The 21,878-nt window shown below is 57.8% G+C and overlaps 1 protein-coding gene and 1 long non-coding RNA gene across 6 annotated transcripts; one reads left to right on the plus strand and one right to left on the minus strand.

Moving 5' to 3' along the window:
* Positions 1 to 180: 180 nt before the first annotated feature.
* Kcng4 (potassium voltage-gated channel modifier subfamily G member 4) lies at positions 181 to 15,245 on the plus strand. Of its 3 annotated transcripts, none has more exons than XM_047529777.1 (4): positions 181 to 462; positions 814 to 1,014; positions 2,027 to 2,818; positions 10,555 to 15,245. In XM_047529777.1, exons 3-4 carry the CDS (start codon positions 2,066 to 2,068, stop codon positions 11,326 to 11,328), a joined length of 1,527 nt encoding a protein of 508 aa, XP_047385733.1. In that variant the 5' UTR covers positions 181 to 462; positions 814 to 1,014; positions 2,027 to 2,065; the 3' UTR covers positions 11,329 to 15,245. The 3 variants fall into 3 exon arrangements, with proteins under 3 accessions (XP_047385733.1, XP_047385732.1, XP_047385734.1); XM_047529776.1 differs by having other exon boundaries at positions 2,031 to 2,818; XM_047529778.1 differs by lacking the exon at positions 10,555 to 15,245 and adding an exon at positions 3,910 to 4,495 and having other exon boundaries at positions 2,031 to 2,818.
* A 2,315-nt stretch (positions 15,246 to 17,560) lies between these two features.
* Positions 17,561 to 21,342, minus strand: LOC124967462 (uncharacterized). 3 transcript variants are annotated; one of them, XR_007105539.1, is made up of 3 exons: positions 21,253 to 21,342; positions 20,217 to 20,358; positions 17,561 to 18,543 (listed from the first exon to the last, which is right to left on the minus strand). It is a non-coding gene; the product is annotated as an uncharacterized LOC124967462 (long non-coding RNA). The 3 variants fall into 3 exon arrangements; XR_007105537.1 differs by lacking the exon at positions 21,253 to 21,342 and adding an exon at positions 20,963 to 21,072; XR_007105538.1 differs by lacking the exon at positions 21,253 to 21,342 and adding an exon at positions 20,677 to 20,941.
* Between the last annotated feature and the right edge of the window lie 536 nt (positions 21,343 to 21,878).

Below are 21,878 nucleotides of genomic sequence, written 5' to 3' on the forward strand. Positions count from 1 at the left end.
GAAGCTCCCCTGGCCTCCCGGGCGCTTGGCAGAGCGGCAGCGCTGCCTGGCTGATGGAGAGATTACTCCTAAGCCTTCCCATCCTCCACCCCCTTGCAGGACCATGCTGGCGTCCCCGAGGACCTGGAGTGCAAAGTCCGCGGCTGAGGCAGGACAGCAAGCCCGGCTCCTCGGCACAGACCTCAAACCCGCACCTCCCGGGAGGAAAGGGCTTCGGGGTCCTTCTAAAATCCCACCCACGCCCCCAGGGCCCTTCTGCAGCTGCAGGAGAGGGCAGCAGAATGAATGAACTTCTGGTTTCTGAAGGAGGTGGGGAGAGAGAGAGACGGGAAACTAACTCTGCCAGAAACTGCTGTATTTGGAATTTCCTTCTTCCCCTGCTCTCCACCACAAACCACTGAGATGTGGGCACCCCTTGCCTGGCAGAGAATCAGCTGGAAATGAGCTCCCCGAGGCGAGAGGGTGAGTTGAACTTCAGGGGAAGAAGTTAGTGTCTGGCGCAGGGTGGGGAGTGCAGGGGGCGGGAGAGGGCGTTGAACACCCCTGGCAGAGCACTGTTCCGACCGAGAGGATGCCTCTAGAAGGAGCTTTGCTTGCCAGCTGTTTGGGGACAGCTGATTGCACAGTTGGGTGTGTTGTGAATGCAGAGAGGGCAGAGTCCCAGGCTGGGAAACTGAGTCCTGGGTTGGATTTGGATATGCTGTGTGACCTTGGACAAGTCACTTCAGCTCTCTGGGCTTTGCCTTTTGCACTTGAAAAAGGAGGAAAACTTGGGAAGGGTTCCCTGTTTTCCAAGCGCTCTCCTCTCTGCAGGCTGTGCTCCTTCCCCTGGTCGGACGCTGTGAGCAAAGCAGCGCATGCAGAATAGCAGGCTGCTGAGGGGCCAGCGAGAGTGGACCACACCGGCCTGAGTCACTGCACTGTCCACCAGAGTCAACCTGCTCTGAAACTGAGAGGAACTTTTATTGCCATCAGCTGCCGAGTTTTTCTCCTGATTGCAGCGCGTCTGGAAACGTAAGGCTATAGATGCTCTGGAGACAGCTCTGGCTGGAATGCACGGTGTAAGAAATGGTTGCAGAATACTGAGGATGAGAAATAGTGTAAAGGCGATTTTCAGATGTGTGACTGGGCTAGATCTAAAATGCTTGTCTAAGTCAAGCCGTGCAAATAGGTGTAAAACGGAGGGAGAGTATTAGAGGTCCCTTCACTTTTTTAAAATCAAAAAAAAAACAAGGCCCAGAGAAGGGGAGTAACTAGCTCAAGGTCACACAGCAAGGGTGACTGAGGCAAGCACACAATGACACAATGACGGTATGGAGGAGAGCTGCTGTTGAAAGCATGAGGTGCCCTCCCCCCTCCCAGGGAGGTCCTCCAAATGAGGAAGCGGAGGAGGAGGACAGAACAGCCACTGTGGCGCCCCTCCTGAGAGCCGGACTCTGCGGGGCAGAGTCCCCATGTCCTTGAGCCCTCCATGGCCGACCCTCCCTGAGCTGTCCCTCAGCAGCAGGGTGCTTCTCCTTGCTGTGCCTCAGTTCCACTTCCATAGGGAGGAGGAATCCCGTCTGCCTGGCGGGTCTCTGAGGCCACTAATTGGGAGAAGCCTGGTGTCTCTGCCCATAACCCTCTCGGCGCCCTGTGTCCCGGGCACACGGGCCGCCCCAGCCTCACAGACCAAGCAGAGGGCCCAGAGAGGCTGGTGCCAGCACCTAAGGGATCGGAGCCTCCCAGGGACCTTGACAGCCCCTCTACCAAGCCCACCCTCAGGGTTGGTGAGAGTCCTGTCACGAATGAATGATGTTGAGAGCAGAGGTGAAGCCACATGCCCCAGGCCACACAGCCCAGAAGTGCCACCTTGTCCAGTTCAGGACCAGTGCAGGTAATGGCTGTTCAGGGAGATGAGGTCCGGGAAGGAGCCAAGGGGAGCCGCAGGGGAGCCGCAGGGGAGCCAGCGCGGGGCTGCCTGGGAGGTCCCGGCCTCCCCTGAGCCTCATCTCCCTGGTCTCCTGCCCTTTCTCCTGGCTGTCAGACAGGTGCACCCACCGCCCCCAGCAGGAACATCTGGGCCATGCCAGTGCCTTCGGGAGACGGGGGCCTGGGCCTCGGACTCCATCGCTGTGGCTCCTATAGCCCCCTGAGCCCGCCCTCGCCGGGCCCTCTGGAGACGCGGGCAGCCAAGGGCCTGTACTACGGCCGGGCCCGGAGGCTGGGCGCCGGGGAGGCGGCCCCCGAGGCGGACCTGAGGAAGGAGGTGCTGGTGAACGTCGGGGGGCGCCGGTTCCTGCTGCCCTGGAGCACGCTGGACGAGTTCCCGCGCAGCCGCCTGGCCCAGCTCCGGCTCTGCCGCAGCCGCGAGGAGGCGGGCCGGCTGTGCGACGACTTCGACGAGGACCGCCAGGAGTTCTTCTTCGACCGCAGCCCCAGCGCCTTCGGTGCCATCGTGAGCTTCCTGGCGGCCGGCAAGCTGGTGCTGCTGCAGGACACGTGCGCGCTGTCCTTCCGGGAGGAGCTGGCCTACTGGGGCATCGACGAGCGCAGCCTGGAGCGCTGCTGCCTGCGCCGGCTGCTGCGCACGCTGGAGGAGGCGGCCGAGCTGCGCCGCGAGGAGGCCCTGCAGCGGCAGCGGCAGCGCGAGGCCCACCCGGCGGGGCGCGGCTCGCGCTGGGCGCTCTGCATGGACCAGCTGGGCGAGATGGTGGAGAACCCGCGGTCGGGGCTGCCCGGGAAGGTCTTCGCCTGCCTCTCCATCCTCTTCGTGGCCACCACGGCCGTCAGCTTGTGCGTCAGCACCATGCCCGACCTCAGGGCGGAGGAGGACAAGGTGAGTGCCCGCCCCGCGCCGCCCAGGGGCCCCCCGCGCCGCCCAGGGGCCCCCGCAGCGCCTTCTTCCTGGAGGCGGGAGGGAAGGTGGCAGCCGTAGGGGAGGCTGGAGCTCGCCTGAAGAGCAGTGCCTCGGAACAGAGGGTCCGCGGGCCTGCGGAGGAAGGGGCCCACAGAGGCAAACGCGCAGGGCTCTGGAAGGCGTGCCTGCCCCCACCCTGGGTAGGACAGTCACCCCAGGTCTCCGTGTGCCAGGCAGGCCAGTCCCCCGCCCCCAGCTCTGTGACTGCAGGCAGGTCACCTCCCCTCTCTGAGCAGAGCGGGCAGCATTGTCCGCACAGGCTAACGTGTGCTCGCTGAGCAGCTGCTTTCCACCGGGCCTCAGGCCAGGCCCCAGACCCACCCTCTTGACGCACTTTCCCTGGGCATCCTGGCTCCATTTTCAGATGAAGAAACCGAGGCACAGGGCACTGGGTTCCTTCCAGTTACCTAGTGAAGACAGTGGCACAGCAGGGACCAGCCCGCCTTTACCCGCTTGCCACCTGACCCCAGTCCCTCTCCCAGCGGGTCTCACAGGATGGGAACTTGGAGACGAGTTGGTTTGTGAGTGACGGTTCCCCAGGAGGCCAGAGCAAGGTTCTGCTTGCCCACTTCTATGCTCTCCCTCCAGGGAGACCCCGGACCCCCAGGGCACCAAATGCTCTGAGAAGTGAAATGACCTCCCATTTCGGGAGAGCTTCCAATTAGAACTGAATTGCTTCTGAATTGAAGGCGCCGCTCCTTCCTGCCCTGTGTTCCTCCAGGGCTCCATCATCTCAGCTTATGAAGCTTACCTTATAATAGGCAGAGTCCATAAAAACACACATTTCGAAGACAGCCCCTGCCCTGGGTGGCTCTGACAGCTGCCCCTCCCTTACAGACACGTCCCAGGGCAAGACAGGTCAGAGACCCTTCCAGGTGGAAGATGCAAAGGGAGAACCAGTCTGTGCCCACACACAGTAGCCTCTCAAAGAATATTTGCTGAACAAAACATGTCTTGTCCAACCCACAAATATTTGTCCTAATAAAGACAATCAAAATGCTTTCAAACAGCTCATTTTCCGCACGGGAAGGACGAGAGCTCCGACCGGAAGCATTGTTTCCTTCTTTAGCCCCGAAGCGTGTGCTGCAAAGCCTGCTTCCCCACAGGGATGTTTTCATGTGAACTCTGCAGTAGAAGGACCAGGACAGGGGAGGCGATCTACTGACCCCGGTCCTCAAGGGCGCCTCATCCCAGCCTCTGGAGAAGGACCTTTGGGTTTCCACAAGTGTTTTCCTGGTGGGGATTTCCAGGAGAGAAGCTGGGTAGGAGCCACATCTCTAGACAACACAGAGGGCCAGGGCTTTTCAAAGCCTAAGGCTGAGGAAGGACCAAGAGTGCAAACTCAGGCTCAGGAAATCAAATCTGGGTGGGTCATGGGCTTGCAGGGCGGACAGCCCAGGGCTGGAGCCCAGGGGGGTCCGGCAGCCTGGTCTCCTGGGAGCAGGGGGATTTACACCCATGTCCCTGGCTGCATCCTTTATGTTTTCTCCCTGATGAAACTACCTGTGTGTGCAGCCCAGAGACACCCGAGAGGTGCGGCCTGGAGAGGATCTCTTTTCCTTTGGGGATGATTACTCAGAGAACTGGGGAGGCCGGGACGACACCTCTGTTCTTCCAAGTCTGTGTCTTACGTTTACATAAAAGGCTGATGTCTCTCCCGACTGCACGTGCTTGTATTTCATATTTGCCCTCAGGGGACATGAGGCTGAGAGCCCCTATTCAGACAGCCTGCTGCTCCTGGGGACAGGTCCTGTTGGTACCTGCTCAGGTGAATCAATGCCTCTGTGGGGACTCGCACCCGGGGCATGACCCACAGAACTCCACTGTGGAGGGAGAATCCCCCAAGAATGCAGCTTTGTTGTCTCAGCAGGTCCCTAGGAGTAGACTTTGCCCCCAGGGCAGAGGTCTGTGCCTGAGAGCGCAAAGTACAATGGAAGTGGTGGCAGCAGGAGGGGGCAGGGCAGTGCAGACAGCAAGGACCCAGCCAGGTGCCAAGTGCAGAGCGTCTGGAGCTAGGAACGACCCGATTCTGGATTTCCCTGGGGTCTCACCCTGTGCAGGGCGAAAAGTCAGATGCTTACCAGAGCCCAGCGCGGTACCTGTGGTGTGGAGCAGGAGGCGGCCTTGGCCTTGCCTGCCCACACCCTGAACTGTGGGAGTGTGGGCACCTGACTAAGGTGGGGCCCGGGAGGAGGGCGGAGACGGGGGACCTGCTGGGTCAGGCCGGTGCTCTCCTCCGGGGTGCCGGGGTGCCGTCTGCACCTGCCCCATGCAGTCAGCTTCCCACCGCCATCTTCCCATCTTCGAGAGTCAGCCTCCCACGGGGCCCCTGCTCCGCACCTTCCCCTCTGCATGACCCTGGGCCACGGCTGCTCTGGTTTCCTCTTCCTCACCCCCCTCGGGTCTTCCTGGATCGCAGCCAAGCAGAGCGCCTCCTGATTCCCCGGGCCGCCCACCTTCCCGGCACGGTTCACACTGCTCTCTCTGCCTCGGCACACCGGGCACACCGCCTCCTCCGTGGGGTCAGCGCCCAGCCCCTCAAAGCCCAGCACAGATGCCACCACCCAGCCTCCGCCTGGAGTTGGCGTCCTGCAGGTCTCTCCTTTAGTGACCGCCGAGGGGCACCACCTTGGAGGCAATGGAGAACCTCCGTGAGATCGGGAGCTGAGGTGCAGTCAGCCCTCGGGGTCCCTGGGGAAGGGGCTCAGGGTGCTGCCTTGACCTCAGACACGGAGAACCAGGGACACCCCAGGCTCCGTGTGACCTGGCCCCGCATATTCACATGTGACCTGCGCACATCCTCCCGTGGACTTAACCCCCTCAGGCTGCCTGCAGAATCCCACGCACCATAAACATTGTCGTTATGCCCTCTCATTTAGGGGACGATGACAGGGGCATATTCAGTACAGACGACATTTTTTTCTGAATATTTTCGATCTGCAGTTGGTTGGATCCACAGATGCAGAGCCGAGGGTAAGGAGGGCCGGCTGCACTTATTAGACCCCCGCTGTGCACCAAGCACTGTGCAGGTATTGCTGCCTCCTGATTGGATCCTTACCATAAGGATCCGATTTAGGCCATGAGGTAGGTGGCCTGCCTGAGCTCACCAGTGAGGCTCAGCCTATGGAAGAGAAGTCAGCATCCAGCCGGCCCCAGGCCAGGGTGGGCTTCAGGGACAGGCCAGAGAGCGGGGGGATGTGGAGTCGGAGGAAGAAAGGCAGGCTGGACTGAAGCCAGGGCCAGATTGCATGACGTCCAACCTATGTCCACTGGGTCACCAAGCCTCAGAGCCCCTGAGTCCCAGGGTGGAGAGGCGGGGCAGACCTAGGACGGGGCAGAGGGAAGGGAAGACCTGGGACACAGGAAGAGGCACAGCGGAGGGAGAGGCAGCAAGGCAGGGCCCTGGTCCAGGAGAGAGCTGGGGAGGGCGAAGCAGGGAAGGGTGAGTCAGCACATCCAGGCCCCGGAGAAGCCACCCAGGACCTGAGGCCCGGCCAGAGGCACCATGTTGGAATCTGCCTGTGGGAAGGCGCCCAGGGAGGGAAGCCCATGCTGCCCCAGGAGGGCAGGACCCACAGGGCACTCACAACTCACGACACAGGAGAGTGGCAACTGGCTGCCTTCAGAAGGGGGAGCTGACCAGGGCTGTGCAGAGCCGAGGGTGAGAGGAAGGCTCCGCGGTGTCAGCCCTGAGCCGCCACAGAGGGACCTTCTGGAACTGGCCCCCGCTGCACCCGCAGCGTCTGCCCAGCTGCCCATCCTCAGACCCCTGGCAGCGACTTGGCACACCTCTGCCTGGGCAGTGGCCCACACAGCAGCTCTGCTCTGGTGCTGCTGCGACCCACTCACTGCTCGACTCCGCCGGCTCAGATGAGGACGCAGGATCCCTTTATTACTAAGATATGACACGTACCAGAACCTCCGGCCTTGCAAAGTGCAAGGTTCAACAGCACTGGGGCGTTCAGATATGGCCTATTCCAGAACATCTTCATCACCCCAAAGGAAACAGTCACCCCCACCCCAACCCCCACCCCCACCACTGGCAAGCACCAACCCTTCCGCCTCTGCAGATCGGCCCGTCCTGGACATTCCACACGCACCGAGCCGAACGCGGGTGGCGCATCATGTCTGGCTTCTCTTGCTGGCACCACGTCTCAGGGTGCGTCACCCCCGCACAGATCATACCTCGCTCCCTTTTGTCCTGTTAGTGCTGCGTGGTATGCGCGCCATGCTGGATGTACCCATCCATGGTTGATGGGCATCAAGGTTGTTTCCGGTTTTCACGAATGTGAGTAATGCTGCTGTGGACATTTGTGGGGGGACTATGTGTCTGTGTTGCTGGTGCAGAGCAGGGGCGGACCTGCTAGGTCACTTGGTAGCCCTGGACGGTTCTCCACAAAGCGGCACCATTTAGGGTCCCCTGCAGCAGCCTAGGGTCCAACTTCTCCATCATCTTGCCCACCATCTCCAGGGGCTAACTTCCTGATTCTAGCCAGCCTCATGGCTGGGAAGCCGTATCTCCTTGTGACTTTGAATACTTTATTTCTTGTATTTTAATTTTTTGATATGGAAGATTTTCCACCTTACCAAGTCAGTGGAACAATACTATGGCCCCCAGGGTCTTGACTCAGCTCGGCCATCCTCAGAACCCCGAGGTCCTCGTTCCTGCTCTCCCCTGCAATCAGCCATCAATGTCACCCATTATCTTTAGCTCACCATTTTGCAGGTGACATGTACATGGCACTGAAAAGCACCCTTCTCAGCTGTGTCTAACACAAGGATACACGGTGTGGCCTTCACCCCCGTTAACATAGTACAGTATTTCCCTCACCCCGGAAAGTTCCCTCATGGTCCTTCCCCGGCAGCCCAGGGTCCCTGCCATCAAAATGGACGAGCCTCACCCCTTCCAACATCCGGGAGGTGGAAATGCCACATCCGACTTGTTCAGTTCCAAATCGGGCCTGTGGTTCCTCCCCAGCCTCCTGGGCTGCCTCTCTGCCTCTCCTTGTGTGGAGGAATCAGCGCCCTCCTGGCTCCCACAGGGAGCAAGGCCCATGGACAGGGTGACACACCAGCCCTGCCTGCACAGGATCGAGGGCTTTCTAGGACCAGAATTTTCTGTGTTCTAACCCAGAAGGATGTAGGCAGACTAGTTTGAATTGTTCCCCTGCCTGCAAAATCCATCCAGAAACTTACCCAGAAAAGAGAAAGGAAACTAAACTTTTTTTTCTTTCCTTCCTTCCCTTTTTCTTTTTTCCTTTAAGTATTGCCTGGGCTGGGGTTAGTCCCTCACTGGAGCCCGGAAATTCCACCGCCCTGGTTCCTGCTGCACGACCCCGCCTGGGCGGTTGAGTATGCGGAGCAGAGCAGGTCAGGAGGACTCTTGCTGCAGTCCAGGCAGGACCGAGGGCCGGGCTGTGGGAGGGTGGCGGTGTGTGCATGGCTTGAATAGCCAAGCACCAGCAGCATAAGAAAGAGGCCTTGTAGGGAGAATCTGGCCTGGAGTCTAGCTTTCCAGGGCTTCCACCTCTATGGGGGGCTGGCCGGCCTGCACATTCCTGGGCCCCACCCAGGGCTTCGACTTTGTGATGGGGCAAGAATATGCACTTGTAAAAATCTCCCTGGGATCTTCTGATGCACAGGGTTCTGCATCAGCTTTGAGAAATTTGGATTGTGTCCCAACCTCTTCATTGGAAACTGAAGCACAGAGAGGATAGGGACTATTTCAAGGTCACACTGCAAGTTCATAGCAGGACTAGGAAATCAGGATCCCAAACTCCTGAGCTTTCCAGGATCCTGAAGCAGCGCTCAGGTCCTGAAGCCATCTCAGAGGGAGAATGTCAGCTTCATTGAGCCCTCCGACTGAGCAAGGAAGCTGTTGTCTGTGAGTGTTATATCAGCCATGTGCCACTGGGCACAGCCTCCTCCCAGCGCCACATCTGCATGGGTCGCATTTGCCCCATGACCTTCAGGGCACAGGCAACTGAAAGTCCAGAGGGAACAAATGGTTCCCGAGTAAGTGGGAGAGCTAGGGTTTGAACGTGGGCCACAAATGCTCTGGGCTCCATCTCTCGACAGAGACCAGGCAGAGGTCAGGAAGAATGGTGCCCGGCCCTGGACAGGCCAGTAGGACTGGTATGGACGGGCCCCTTTCCCTTTCTCTAGCAGTCAGACATAGGGAACATTTCATTTTAGGATTCCTTTGGGCCCAGGCCCTGGAAATAATATCCTTTTCCACTTCAGAGCATTTTAATCTAAAAAACTGCAGTTGTCAACATCTTGCTTTTCACATAGGCAGTTGGCTCTGGACTTCCTACAATCATCCATCAGGTGTATGCTGGTGTGTGTGTGTGTGTGTGTGTGTGTGTGTGTGTGTGTGTGTGATTAATAGGTTCTCAACCCTGACTCCACATTTGAATCATCTCCAAGGCTTCTGGAAAATTCTAGTGAAAACCTAGACCAACTAAATTAGTATCTCTCGGGATCTGGTCTGGACGCCAGGGTGTTTCCAAGCCTCCCAGGCGATTCCAAGGCACAGCCAAGGTTGAGACGCATTGAGCAGGCTTCTCAAACCTTAATGCACACCGAATCCCATAGATCCTGTTCCATTGCAGATGTGGGGTGGGGGCTGGTGCTTTGGTTCCAGGACCACACTCTGAGTAATGGGGCCAATGGGACCCCCATTGTTAGGAGCCAGGGGCAGGGAGCTGAGCAACACAGGGTGGCCACAGAATGGCCACAATTGGTTGGAACCAGCAAGGGAGACCGCTTCTGGGTGAAGGTTGCCACCACATGTCACAGGGGCTGGACTACAACCTGGGGACCCTAGAGATCCCAGAGCCAGGTCTACTGCCCTTGTCACCTTACCCTGAGAGCACATGCTGGCACAAAGGGGACCTTCAATTCATTTTTGTGGATTGAAGCAATGAGGGTCGGTAGACAAAGTTACAAACAGCTCATCATGGCTAAGAGACCTGGGTTGGGGTCAGACACTACCACCTACTAGGTTCCAGAGCTCAGGAAGTTGTTGCACTGCTGTGAACCATTTCCTGAGCCATGAAACAAGGTCATGCACCTGCTCACCAGCCCCACCTGCCATGTGGCTTACAGGACAGCACCAGAGCAGTGTGGCACCCAGAAGGTGCTGACGTCAGTAAAGGTGAAGGTCGTCTGCTACAACGAGGAGGCCTAGGGTGGCCAGACTTTAAACGAAGTAGCAGGTAATTTCCCTCTTGTGTGACAGTCCCCACTGAGAGACCTGGGCGAGTGGGTAACTCCCATTCTGAGACCCAGATTTTTCCACCTGAACGGTCTGCCCTCCCCTGGAGCACTGGTCCAGCCTGCCACTCAGAGCTGCCGTCCTGGCTGCAGGAAGGGAGTGAGCAGCGGCTCGCCCCAACCCCTGGGCCCAGAGGTGCTTCTCCAGAGGTGAGCCCGTCCTCTGGCCGTACCTGGCTGCAGGCAAGGCTGGAAAAGGTGGTGTCAGCGCCAGGTGGTCAGCCTCGTGCCCAGCCACAACCTGAAAACCGCAGAGGAAGCCGGGTGGACAGCTGGGCCTTGGTCCCACCCAGGAAGGCTTTTCAGGAGAAGCCGTCTCCCCAGCTCCGGTGCATGGGCTCCCCGCTCCACCCTGCCTTTTGTTGCTCTCCCCGCAGGGCGAATGCTCCCACAAATGCTACTACATCTTCGTGGTGGAGACTGTCTGCGTGGCCTGGTTCTCCCTGGAGTTCTGCCTGCGGTTTGTCCAGGCCCGGAACAAGTGCCAGTTCTTCCAGGGGCCCCTGAACATCATCGACATCCTAGCCATCTCCCCATACTACGTGTCGCTGGCCGTGTCCGAGGAGCCCCAGGAGGACAGCGAGAGGCCGCCCGGTGGGAGCTCGTACCTGGAGAAGGTGGGGCTGGTGCTGCGCGTGCTGCGGGCGCTGCGCATCCTCTACGTGATGCGCCTGGCCCGCCACTCGCTGGGGCTGCAGACACTGGGCCTCACGGTGCGTCGCTGTGCGCGTGAGTTCGGCCTGCTGCTCCTCTTCCTGGCCGTGGCCGTCACTCTCTTCTCCCCTCTGGTCTATGTGGCGGAGAATGAGTCTGGCCGAGTCCTGGAGTTCACCAGCATTCCTGCCTCCTATTGGTGGGCCATCATCTCCATGACTACGGTGGGCTACGGGGACATGGTCCCCCGCAGCGTGCCAGGCCAGATGGTGGCCCTCAGCAGCATCCTGAGCGGGATCCTCATCATGGCCTTCCCAGCCACGTCCATCTTCCACACCTTCTCCCACTCCTACCTGGAGCTCAAGAGGGAGCAGGAGCGGCTGCAGGCCCGGCTCCGCCGCCTCCAAAACACCACCTCCGCCAGCGAACATGAGCTCCTCACCGACATGGACGACCTCATGCCCGAGGGCCCCTCCTTGCCCATCCCCCAAGTGTAGCTCGGAAGCCTCCTGGATGCACCCCATCGCTCCAACCCATCGCTCTTGGCTGGAGCTCCAGAACCCTGGGGGTAGAACACCTGCCGGCAGGTCTCCAGAGCTCTGGAGAGCCTCCCAAGCAAGCAGGGGCGCCAAAGACGTCTGCGGGTGCCATCCTCGGTGGTCCTGGCCTCCAGATCCAGGCCAGCCTTCCCCCGCCACCTGCCTTCTCCTCTCCTGCCCACCTGCTGAGCGCAGCCCATCCTGCTGCGTGGGGTCCATTTCCCTGCCTTCTCTCTTCTTCCCAGCAGTCTCTAGCTTCCCACTCTGGGACTTGACCCACAGAACTGGTTGCCATTGGCCGTTGAATGTGAAGCCTGCAGAATTCCCTTCTTCCCTATGACCTGCTTTCTTGGTCCGCATCACCCCTGGAAAGGAGAGGGTCCTGGCACTGAAACCCTTCTGCCAGATCCCCGCCCAGCCCCACCTGGTTCCAGGGGGCCCACATGCTCTCTGCTTAACCTCTGCCGGCGGTTTTCCCAAGCAGCTGCCCCCCACTTGAAAGCTCTGCACCAAGAAGGCAGAACTGGCTTCTTCGCAGTAGCCCCGCCATGGGCTGGTGGCTGCACCACTGGCCAGCAGGGTACAGCAAGCCCTCCTTGGCTGGCAACGCTCTTAGTGGGACGTTCTACAGTCCCCAGCCCTCAGCCACAACAGAGGCCGACTCTCCCAGGGCTCGGCGATGTCTGCTGGTGGTTCCTCCAGCCCTGCAGGGACCTCAGGTCTCCAAGCTCAGCCGAGACGTGGGAGCACAGAGCAGATGCAGTGCAGGGAAGAGCGGCCAGGGCCGACCCCAGACCAGCTGGCTGCCCAGGCCAGGCCATGAGGACCAGCGTTCTGTTTATATTTAGATATGTGTGTTCCTCTGTTGATTTGTCAGCAGAGTCGCCTTTTGCATCAGCAGAGAAGGCAGGCATAGGGCCGCGTTGCTGGGGGAAGGCCAGGGGTCCCGAGACCAATAGGAAAAAAACAAGGACCTGTGAGCAGTGGGTGCCTAATGGCTTCACAGGGGCACAGACGGGGTTGAATGTCCAGGGGCCTTTGGGGGACAAAGCTGGGAAGGTGGGCTGAGATCTGCAGCGCTCCGCAGAGATCAAAGCATGGTGGACAGACAGTGAGGACGACGACAGTGGTCGAAGTGGGGTGAGAACAGACTGAAGCAGAGACGAAGCAGTTAAAGCAAGACCCGCAGGCGACCTCCTCCGTGGAACTGACCACACCGTCACGTCACGCCTGGAGCCTCTTGTCTCCCAGCAGAGCACACCTAGAAGACGTCCCGGTGGACTCCCAGGAGCGGCATGCTGCTCCTGGTTGGCCCTAAGTCCCCTGGAAAAGTGCTTGGACACAGATGGGCGTCCGTGCAGTGTGCAGGGGCCTACGGGTGCTGCACAGCTCGCAGAGGAGAGCCGTCAGCACCTCATCCCCGATGACAGGTCCCTTGCTGTCACTCCTTCCACTATATTTAGCCAAGGCCTCTCTGTGCCAGGCACAGGTTCCCCGACTGTGATCCACAGCTGACTCTGGCCCAGGGAGCGCCAGCATTGAGGCTGAAGGGGGTCTTGGCCTTGTGTGGGGCCGTCCAGTCTTTGGCTCCTCCAGATGTCCTCCAGCTGGTGCAGGCAGGGGTCTGCAAACCTTTAGACCCCAACAGGCAGTGGGTCACCCCCCGCTTTCCAAGCTGACGTTTCTCCAATTAAGTTCTTTCATGGTGACACAGGCCGCCACATAAAGGAAGTCTCTACATCCTGGAAGACCTACTTCTTAGGGGCCACTCTGCTCTGGGAAGTGGCTGGCAAAATTTCGTGGGTATTTGGTCATGTTCTGGGACACCTTGAACATAGCTGCATAAGTCTTTTGCCCCAGGCTAATTTTTTTTTTTTATAACTACTCTTGGGCAAATTTTTTAAAAGCCAAAGGTTCCCACTTACTCTCTTCCTGGGGGCCAGACAACTTGGGTGCCTCCTGGGGCCTGGACTTTTCACTCCCTCTGTGACTTTGGGGCATCCTCCTTTCCTTGCTGTCAACGGCAGGGTCGGTCTAGATCCTTGGTGTTCTGACTGGAGTTCCACAGACCACCTTCAGGTCTCCCACGGTAAAGAAGGTTGGCCAAGGGGCTGGGCTGGGGCTCAGTGGTAGCACACTTGTCCCACATGTGTGAGACACTGGGTTCAATTCTCAGCACCACATAGAAATAAATGAATAAAATAAAGGTACATCAACAACTAACAGAAAAAATATATATATATAAGAAGAAGGTTGGCCAAGCAGGCAGAACTCTGCAAGCCAGGGCACAACCGTGGCGATTGATGTTTAGAATAACGCATGAGTCTCTAGACCCCTCTCTGCTCCAGTCAGTGCCTGTCCACAGCCCCTCGCAATGAGGTGCCCTGGAACCAGAGAAAAACTCTCAACAGCCCCAGGAGACCTGGGGCCCCAGAAAGCCCCTGTGTCTGCCCTCCTCTCCTGCCTGAGGACCATGCGTATGCTGTGTGCCTGGTGCAATAATTTCTAGCTGCAGCTCTGCTCATCATTGTGACTGGCTCCCACCTAGAGGTCTCCACTGCCCTTCATCTGCCTACCAGGCATCTCCACCTAAGTGTGCCAAGGCTAAAGGAAAAGTGAAAGCCCAGCATTAGATGAGCCACCATCAACACCGTGAGGTTCTCTCATGACTCTGCACATGCCTGGTTGAAATTCTCTACTGAATTTGAGGTGGTAAATTGCAATCAGTTGCTTGCATGTGGGGCTTAATTAAAGGCTCTATTTTTACCTAGGTTATGTCCCAGGAGATGGTCTAAAGTACCTTCACCTGCCCTTGCTCAGCAGCCTCTCTTACTGACTGGGTGCAGTGGGAGTAACCAGCAAGTTGTAGGCAGCTTCTCCTTCCCCGCTGGCTGAGAGGAGCCTGTGATTTCCAGAGGGCTCCTTCTCTCTGGGGCCAAGGGGTGTGACTGTAGCCAAAGGTGGACATTGTCCTGCTGACCGCAAAGAGAAACAACATTTACTTCAAGACATTTTCAGGTGGTCTCTGTCTATGGACATGGTTCCTGGAGAGGGCTTCCATTTGGTTCAACGTCCTTCTAGCTGAATGGAGTCCAAGCAGCACAGAGGGAGGGTGAGTTTATTCTTCAATGGGTTGAAAGGGATTCAAGTGGGGCTTGACCAGGAAGTGTTCCAGGGACCCACTGACTCTATTTTGATGGCTCCTAGGACTTAAGAGTTTGGTGGCTTGAAATTCCATCAGACAACAATTAGTTCAAGCAGGGAGTTTCCACGGGGGCCCAGAGGGGTGGACTTCTTGGGATGATGTGCATTTCAAAGTACAGAGTATCCACTGAGTTCACCAGTTACTCAAAGGAATCAAAAAGAATGAAGAACTCTAAAGTAAATCAACTCCCTTATTAAGATGGAGAGACAAAGAGAGGGAAAACCACCTGCCCAAGGCTACACAGCCAGCTCATGGAGTCAGCTCCACGTATCCTGATTCCCAGCAGAGCACCCTCTGAGGGGACCCTGCTGCAGCTACCGGGCTGGCAGGCCCTGTTGTGCAGAGCAGAATAAGCAGTGTAGTCCCGCGCATTGTGCCACCGTGGACCTGGCCGTCCATTTCTCTGGCCCTTCTTTCCTCACTTATTCCACGGGGATGATGCAGGAGAAGGCCGCGGAAGTCCTTCCAGCTGGGGGCTGCTGTGATTCTGGGAAGAGGGGCGGGAGGGAGCTGAGAAGGAACCAGCTGTGGACACATCCCTGGCCACAGAGTGGCTCCTTTGGCAAAGTGGCGAGTGGCTCAGGTCTGAGTGGGTCCAGGGAAATCTCTGCCCGCATCTGCCACCAGCTCCTGTCTGCCCACCTGGTGCCACACACACAAATTGCCTGGCCACCTGAAGCCTCCTGAACCCTGGCCCTCTTCTCGATGTGCGGATCACGGGCCTCACAGCTGAATGATTACGAGGCCGTGGGCTTTTCAACACTTTCTTTGGGAAACATCAAACACACTCCAGAATTGTGAGAACGAAGACACGTCTCTTGCTAACACGTCCAGCAATGTCACCACTTGTCCCGTCTCTGTGCCCATTGTTTATGGGTAGCACAGAGTTCTCCCAGCCACAGAAGACTAAGCTCCTGCCGGGCCTCAGAATGCAGCGGCCAGTCGCCCCTGCCGCCCCTGGCCCACGCATTCCTCGCCAGGAGTCCTGGGTGGTTCCAGATCCGGAACGCTTCCCATCGCGGTGTCCAGCAGTTTCCTCAGATGCGCGCAGGGACCCATGACTCCCTGCCAAGGAGAAGCACTAAGGTGAACGAGTCCCCATTGCAGCGTGAAGTGGCCAAGGGCCCCGAAGGGCTCAGTGCATGGATCCCGACACCATGGCCCTTCTTGCAGGCCCACTGGTGGCTCTAGCCGCAGCCACTTGACACCAGTGGCAATCTACTATCTGCTCTGATTTTGTCTGTTGGCCTCATGATCGTGCCCTCTGTAGACTCTGCCCCTCCAGGAGAGTCCAGTTAGGATCGGATGCTGCATTTAACTGTCCTATCTCCATAGCTTCCTGCACCCCAGACGGTTTCTGCAGCTCTGCTTGACTTGAGTGACAAGGACGTCCTGGGAACACGCAGTGCGCTCGGCCCCTTGAAGAGGACGTGCTGCCCTGGTGGCTCTGAGTCTCCCCATGCTCAGGCAGAGGCCGTGCACTCCGGGCCACACTGCTAAGTGTTCCCTCTCAGGGTGCCACGTCTGAGGTGCCATGTCCCTTGTCAGTGGTGCACAAGCCCTGTGGTTCAGAATGTCCCCAGGAAACACTGACAGTAGAGCAGAGACTGAGAAAGGAGCTAAGGGGGCTGGGTGTGCTGACTTGGCCCAGATACTCAAATCCAAATCCAAAACGAACCCTCCTGCTCTCCCTAGTCCCCAGGACAGGCAGCATGTGCAGACCTGGAGGGGCACATACTGGCCACCGTAAGGAGGAAGGCATGTCTCCCTTGCAGGTGAACTAGTTCCCAAGACGCAGCACATCATCTCTGTCCCCCTGTGACAAGAAAAGGGGACCCTCTGCTGCCCTTCCCAGAACCTGGTCAGCTTGGAGTGTTCTTAGAACTAGAAAGACCTTGGTGATCACTGGGTTCAACCTGCCCGCTTTACAGGCGTGGGTGGGAAGATCCAGAGAGGGGATGTGATCGGGCAAGCCACACAGCCAGTGCTGGCAAAGCCAGGACTCAGCCCGGCTCTGGGTTCCCAGGCCCAGGTTCCCAGCTCTGGGCCACCTGATCCCAGCCGGTGCCTGTCTCTGGGCAGCGTCTGACACCCATCCAAGGGGCACCTCCAGAAATACGATGCTGTTAAAAATCAAAGCAGCCCAGCCCTTCTCCACGCAGCCTGCTTCCTAAGGACACAGGGAGAAAGCTGTGTTGTCCATTCGGCTGCCGACTTTCATAACTCACCTTTGCCATAAAGAGAACCAGCCAGGGGACACGGGGTTCCACGTGATGTGACTTGGGAGAGAATTTGGGTGTCCTGAGCTAAAATTAGCCACTCTTGCTGCTTCTGAAGACTTCCACAGTACGTGGCAGTGGCCAACCTGAATGAGGTCCCCTTGGGGACGCTCAGCAGTTTCACCTCGCACCTTCCTGGCTGAGCCTCCAGCGCCCCCCAACCCCCACCCCATGCGCCTCCCAGAGAAGCATCAAGAATAGTAGGAGGTGTTGCTGCGGCTTCTATGTCAGGGCAGGTCCAGGCACAAGGTTGCCTGGGGCCGGCCTTGGGGATGCAGAGGATCCCCTGGAAAGGCGGTGGCAGGGGCTGGGGCCACCCACCCCTGGCCACCAACAAGACCTGGGTCATGAGTTGAGTGTGGCCAAGGGTGGCTTCTGGGGCAGTATTTCTTATGCATCTACTATGTGCCAGGTTTGGAAAGAGCATGAGCGAGACAGGAGCCTGCAGGGCCCCAGTGGAGGGCAGAGGGGAGGGAGGGTGGCGGGCGGCCGTGACAATGCAGAAGTGAGTCCCAGGAAAGTCAGGGAGTGACCACATGTGGGGCTTGGGGGGCCAGATCTGACTGTGCGCCTGGAGGCGGCACTTCTTGGTTCCCCGGGTCCTTGGGTTCCTCCAGAGCCAACCTGGGGCAGGGTGAGTGTAGCCATTGTATTTGAAGATGATCTATTAACTCAAAACAAAAAAGCCCTGACAACCAGGTCAAAAGAGACAGCATTTATTTGGGAACAAAGATTCACAATTGGGACCCACCAAGTCAGGGTGGTGCTGAGGGCCATGGAGGCAGGCGCGGGAGGCTGCTTGTGTGAGATTCCCCCAGAGTTTTCAGAGGTAGCTCATTGGCTGGGCAGGCGTCCTACGTCACGAGGCCTGTCTGATTGGTTATTTAACGGGGCCACCCCACTGAAGCGTCAAGGCCCACACTGACTCCAGGGGTCTCCAAGTCCGTGAGCAGTCTGCCCTGCAGCCTGCACCACGGCTCCCCATTCCTCTGCAGAAGGTCGCAGCCTGAGTTACTGAATTTTCATCTATGGGGCCCACAAAACACTAGTAGGGGAAGGGGAGAAAGGAAATAGGCCACTGTGGCAGCATGGCAGCCGTGGCAGGGGGTGACGGCGCCTGTTCTTCGCTGGCAACTGTAGTTCAAGCCCCAGGAGGCCCTGGGGGGCCATGAAGATGGGAAGCACCAAGGCTCGCTGGGTACTCTCCCATCCTGATAAGAGCTCAACACTTTCTAGAGGACACTTGTAAATATCAGAAATGATTCATTTCCAAGTTCAAGAAGCCCTGTTTGTCAGACAAATAAATGAGCAAATAAACAAAAGAGAATGTTGCTCTAATAACTGGAAATCCAGATGGAGGTCAGGTGTGGTCTAGTCCCCGGGTTCAGCCAACGCATCAGCTGATGCAGATTCACTGCTTCCGCCCTCTGCCTCCCCGGTGTGTGCTGGCTCTATCCAGACTCTCTTCGGGGCCACGAGATGTCTGCATAGGCTCCAAACCTCACCCACCAAATCCACTGGAAGAAAAGCCCTTCTCCTAGACTCCCGGTCACGTGCTTTTCTTGGTCTCATGAGCAGGTTACCTGACATCCTGGAACCAACCGCTGTGGCTGCACAGATTGGCTCACATGGGTTGAGACACCCAGACATGGGCTCTGCCCCATTCAGGCCAGAAAAGGAGGGCACTGCCTGGAAAAGAGGAAAATGGGCACAGGGTGGCATCCTGGTGGCCACCACTCCATACCAGCCCCTGCAGGCCATGGGGACCACGCTGTGAGAGTAAGACTGGCACAGCCTTGCTCACAAGAGTGTCACCTCTGCCCCCAGCTCCCTGGGCACATGCAGGGACGCCCCCTTGCCCCCTGCCCCCATCTGGGCTAAAGACCCCAGGATCCTTGGAGAGTAAGCAGGACAACTCCAGGCTCCCTGGGAGAGTCTGAGGAGAGTCTGAGGCGAGCTGGGTCCAGAGCCGGAGACGGCCACAGGGCCAGGCCTGGCTGGAAAAGGGGCTGTCAGGCAGTGTGCAGATGTCCCCAGAGCTGTTCCTCATCTGTCCCTCAGGACATCCGTGGCGCCCAATGCTGTCCCGGGCCCAGGGGGCCAGCAGGGACAACAGAGGAGGCACCGAGGAAGACGGCCAGGGACTGCACTGCAGAGGTGGCCCCCAGAGAGGAGGCCGGGAGCAGGGCTGTGGCCCGGAAGAAGGGGGCGGCACAGGGCTCTGGGCAGGAGTGGGAGACCAGGTCAGGGACTGGAGGGACAGGGCAGAACTGCCCAACACGGCCCAGAATGTTCCCTTGCCATGAATGACCTGTCTCAGGGAAGAACCTGTCAGTCCCTCCCTGCACCCTGTGGAAAGGTCACTGGCCACGGCCAGCACTGTGCCCACCTGTGTCCTTCTCAGTAGTGGAACCTACCTGAAGTACAGCAGAGCCTCTGCCAACCATCCACCTCTATGGCAAGGTGTGGGCTGCAACTAGGTTTGGACCCAAGGGCATGGAGCAGAGGGGGACCAGGAACCCGGGGCCCTCCTTCAAGAGGAGGTCACTCCACTTGAAATGTGGACAGTGACCCTCACCCAGGCAGGGACCTCAGGACCGTCCTGTGAGGAAGGAACTCCTCTGAGCAGCAGAGGAAGTGGCTTCCCATGCCGGGGCATCTCGGTGGGTCATGTGCATGGAGACATGAGGGAAATCAGGCCTTCTGAGGTGGCCATGCACACACAACCCCAGGCTGCAAGAATCTAATTTTTTAAAAAAATGTCTTATGTAGCTGCTTTTCTGAGATATAGTTTATATGCCATACAATTTTTTTTTGTTTTGTTTTGTTTTGGTATGGGGGATTGAATCTAGGGGTACTTAACCACTGAGCCACACCCCCATCCCTTTTTGTATTTTATTTAAAGACAGGGTCTTGCTAAGTTGCTGAGGCTGGCTTTGAATTTGAGATCCTCCTGCCTCAGCCTCCCCAGCTGCTGGGATTAAGGTGTGGCCACTGCACCCAGCTAGTTTACATGCCATACAATTTACCCAAGTGTACAATAGAGTGCAAAGGCCGCCCAGCATCCGGAGAGCCTGCAGGGAGGGAGGCTGAGGGAGGGGTCATGCTGAGGAAAAGGTGCTTAAGTTAGTCAAGCTGGATGACATCACCTCCCGATTTAAATATGCTACTGTTGGCAAGACTCCACCCCGGGGACAGGCCAAGAGGACATTAACAGACTCTCCAGCAGAAGTAGCCTCATCATCACCCTGCAGCTGTGAATAAGCTGAGTCAAAGGAACAGAGATTGTGCCGGGAACACAGGCCGCCGGGAGCAGGACTGGACAGGCAGATAGAGGCAACCTGGGGACAAATAGTACTTACATGGCAGAACACAGCAGAGTAGATGTCATTTTGAAGAACTTGTTTACCCAGGGATTATGTGATTGATGACCACCGGGAGTTCACCAGGGCATACAGCTGAAGTTTGGAATGACGGGGATTCAGGACCTGGCTGTAGTCACCACTGCAGGATGAAGGAAATCAATGCGAATTATCATCGGGGTAAACGTGTGTGATCAATGGGCTAAGAATAGACTTGGGGGGTTCAAAAGCCTCCTCCAGCCCTAAAAAATTGTAACCATGAGAATGATTGTCTCAAATTGCCTCATTTTTAATACAACACCTAGAGGTAAATAATGCAGTTGTTTTCTGTTTAAGCAGAAATCAGAGCTCGTGGCTCCGCCTGCCTCTGCTGGCTCGGCCTTCCCTCCCTGCACCGCCGCCCAGGCTCCTGGTTTCCCCACTTGCACCTCTCCCGCCCTCCCCCAGCCACTTCCACCACCTTCTCAGGCTGAGGTCCCAGCATCGCCTCCCCAGGCACACCACGCAGCTCCTTCCTGCGTGACCGAGCAGGGCGCACAGAGCAGGAGAGCAGGAGAGGCAGAGCCAGGAGGAACTCGGGAGAGCATCGCCCAGGCCCTGTTTATAGTTCAGCAAGTTGGGGCTCAGAAAGTTTCTCCCAGGGTCACAGAGGGACTGTTGCAGCTTCCCCAGGCCATGAATGAGACTGGAGGGCTCTGGATGCACCTCGGAGGCCCAGCCTCACCTGCAGCCTGCAGCCTCCTCACCTGTACAGTGAGGCATGAGGTGGTGACCACATGTGTGCAAAGCCCTGGCCAGGCTGCTGGAACCTGGCACCTGCAGTTGGTGGCACTTCCTCCACTCAGGTGGAGCACTGTGGAAAGGGAGAAGGGGGCCCAGTGGCCCAGCGGAGAGCACCATGGGGCAGGAGAGCTGGGCCAGTCCTCCCAGTAGTCGCCCCTTGGTACTGCAGGGGATTGGCTCCAGGATCCCCGGAAACACCAAGATCTGAAGATGCTCAGGTCCCTTCTCTGAAGTGGCTTGGTGTCCACCTAACCTGTGCAAGGTCTCCTGGGCACTTCTCTTGCTCAGGACCCAGGGCCTCACCCATTCCCAGCCCCTCCGGGAGAGTTTAAATCGTGTCCAGTTTGCTCATAACACTTCATACAACGTAAGTGCTGTATAAATAGCTGTCATGGTCTCTATTATTTAGAGAGCTGTGACCTAAAACGTCTGCACATTCAGTACAGGCGCAGTTCTGAGTATCTTCAATCTGCTGTTGGTGGCATCTGGGGTTGGCAGCCCCGTGGAAGCAGGGCCAGCTGTATTTCTCTAGGTGAGCCAACCAGTGTACACAGAGGTGAAGTGGCTGGCCACAGCCTCACCACTCTGGCAGAGGACAGGTTGGAGGCAGGGTCCCCAATCTCAAGAGCTCCTCGATAGGCCTGGCCTAGCCTTGAATGGTAGCTCTGGAGGACCCTGACGTTAGTCAAGGATTTCCAGGAAAGCAGAGCTGATTCGATGCGGAGGTCTATGAAAGACTACAGTCACAGGGGCTGAGGGGCACCCTGGTCTGCCACGTGAGTGCCAGAGGCCCAGGAATGCTGGTGTCCACAGGCAGAAGATGGGAGTCCCAGCTCAAGAGCAGATTTGTCCTCTGCCTCCTGGTCTATTCTGGCCTGG

The sequence above is a fragment of the Sciurus carolinensis genome, chromosome 16 (assembly GCF_902686445.1).
Source record: "Sciurus carolinensis chromosome 16, mSciCar1.2, whole genome shotgun sequence".
NCBI lineage: Eukaryota > Metazoa > Chordata > Mammalia > Rodentia > Sciuridae > Sciurus > Sciurus carolinensis.

Bases quoted from the DNA above. Each gene is read 5' to 3' on its own strand.
- Kcng4 (XM_047529777.1), top strand. From the start codon at position 2,066: ATGCCAGTGCCTTCGGGAGACGGGGGCCTGGGCCTCGGACTCCATCGC. The intron at 2,819-10,554 runs GTGAGTGCCCGC...CTCTCCCCGCAG, and splicing joins TCAGGGCGGAGGAGGACAAG to GGCGAATGCTCCCACAAATG.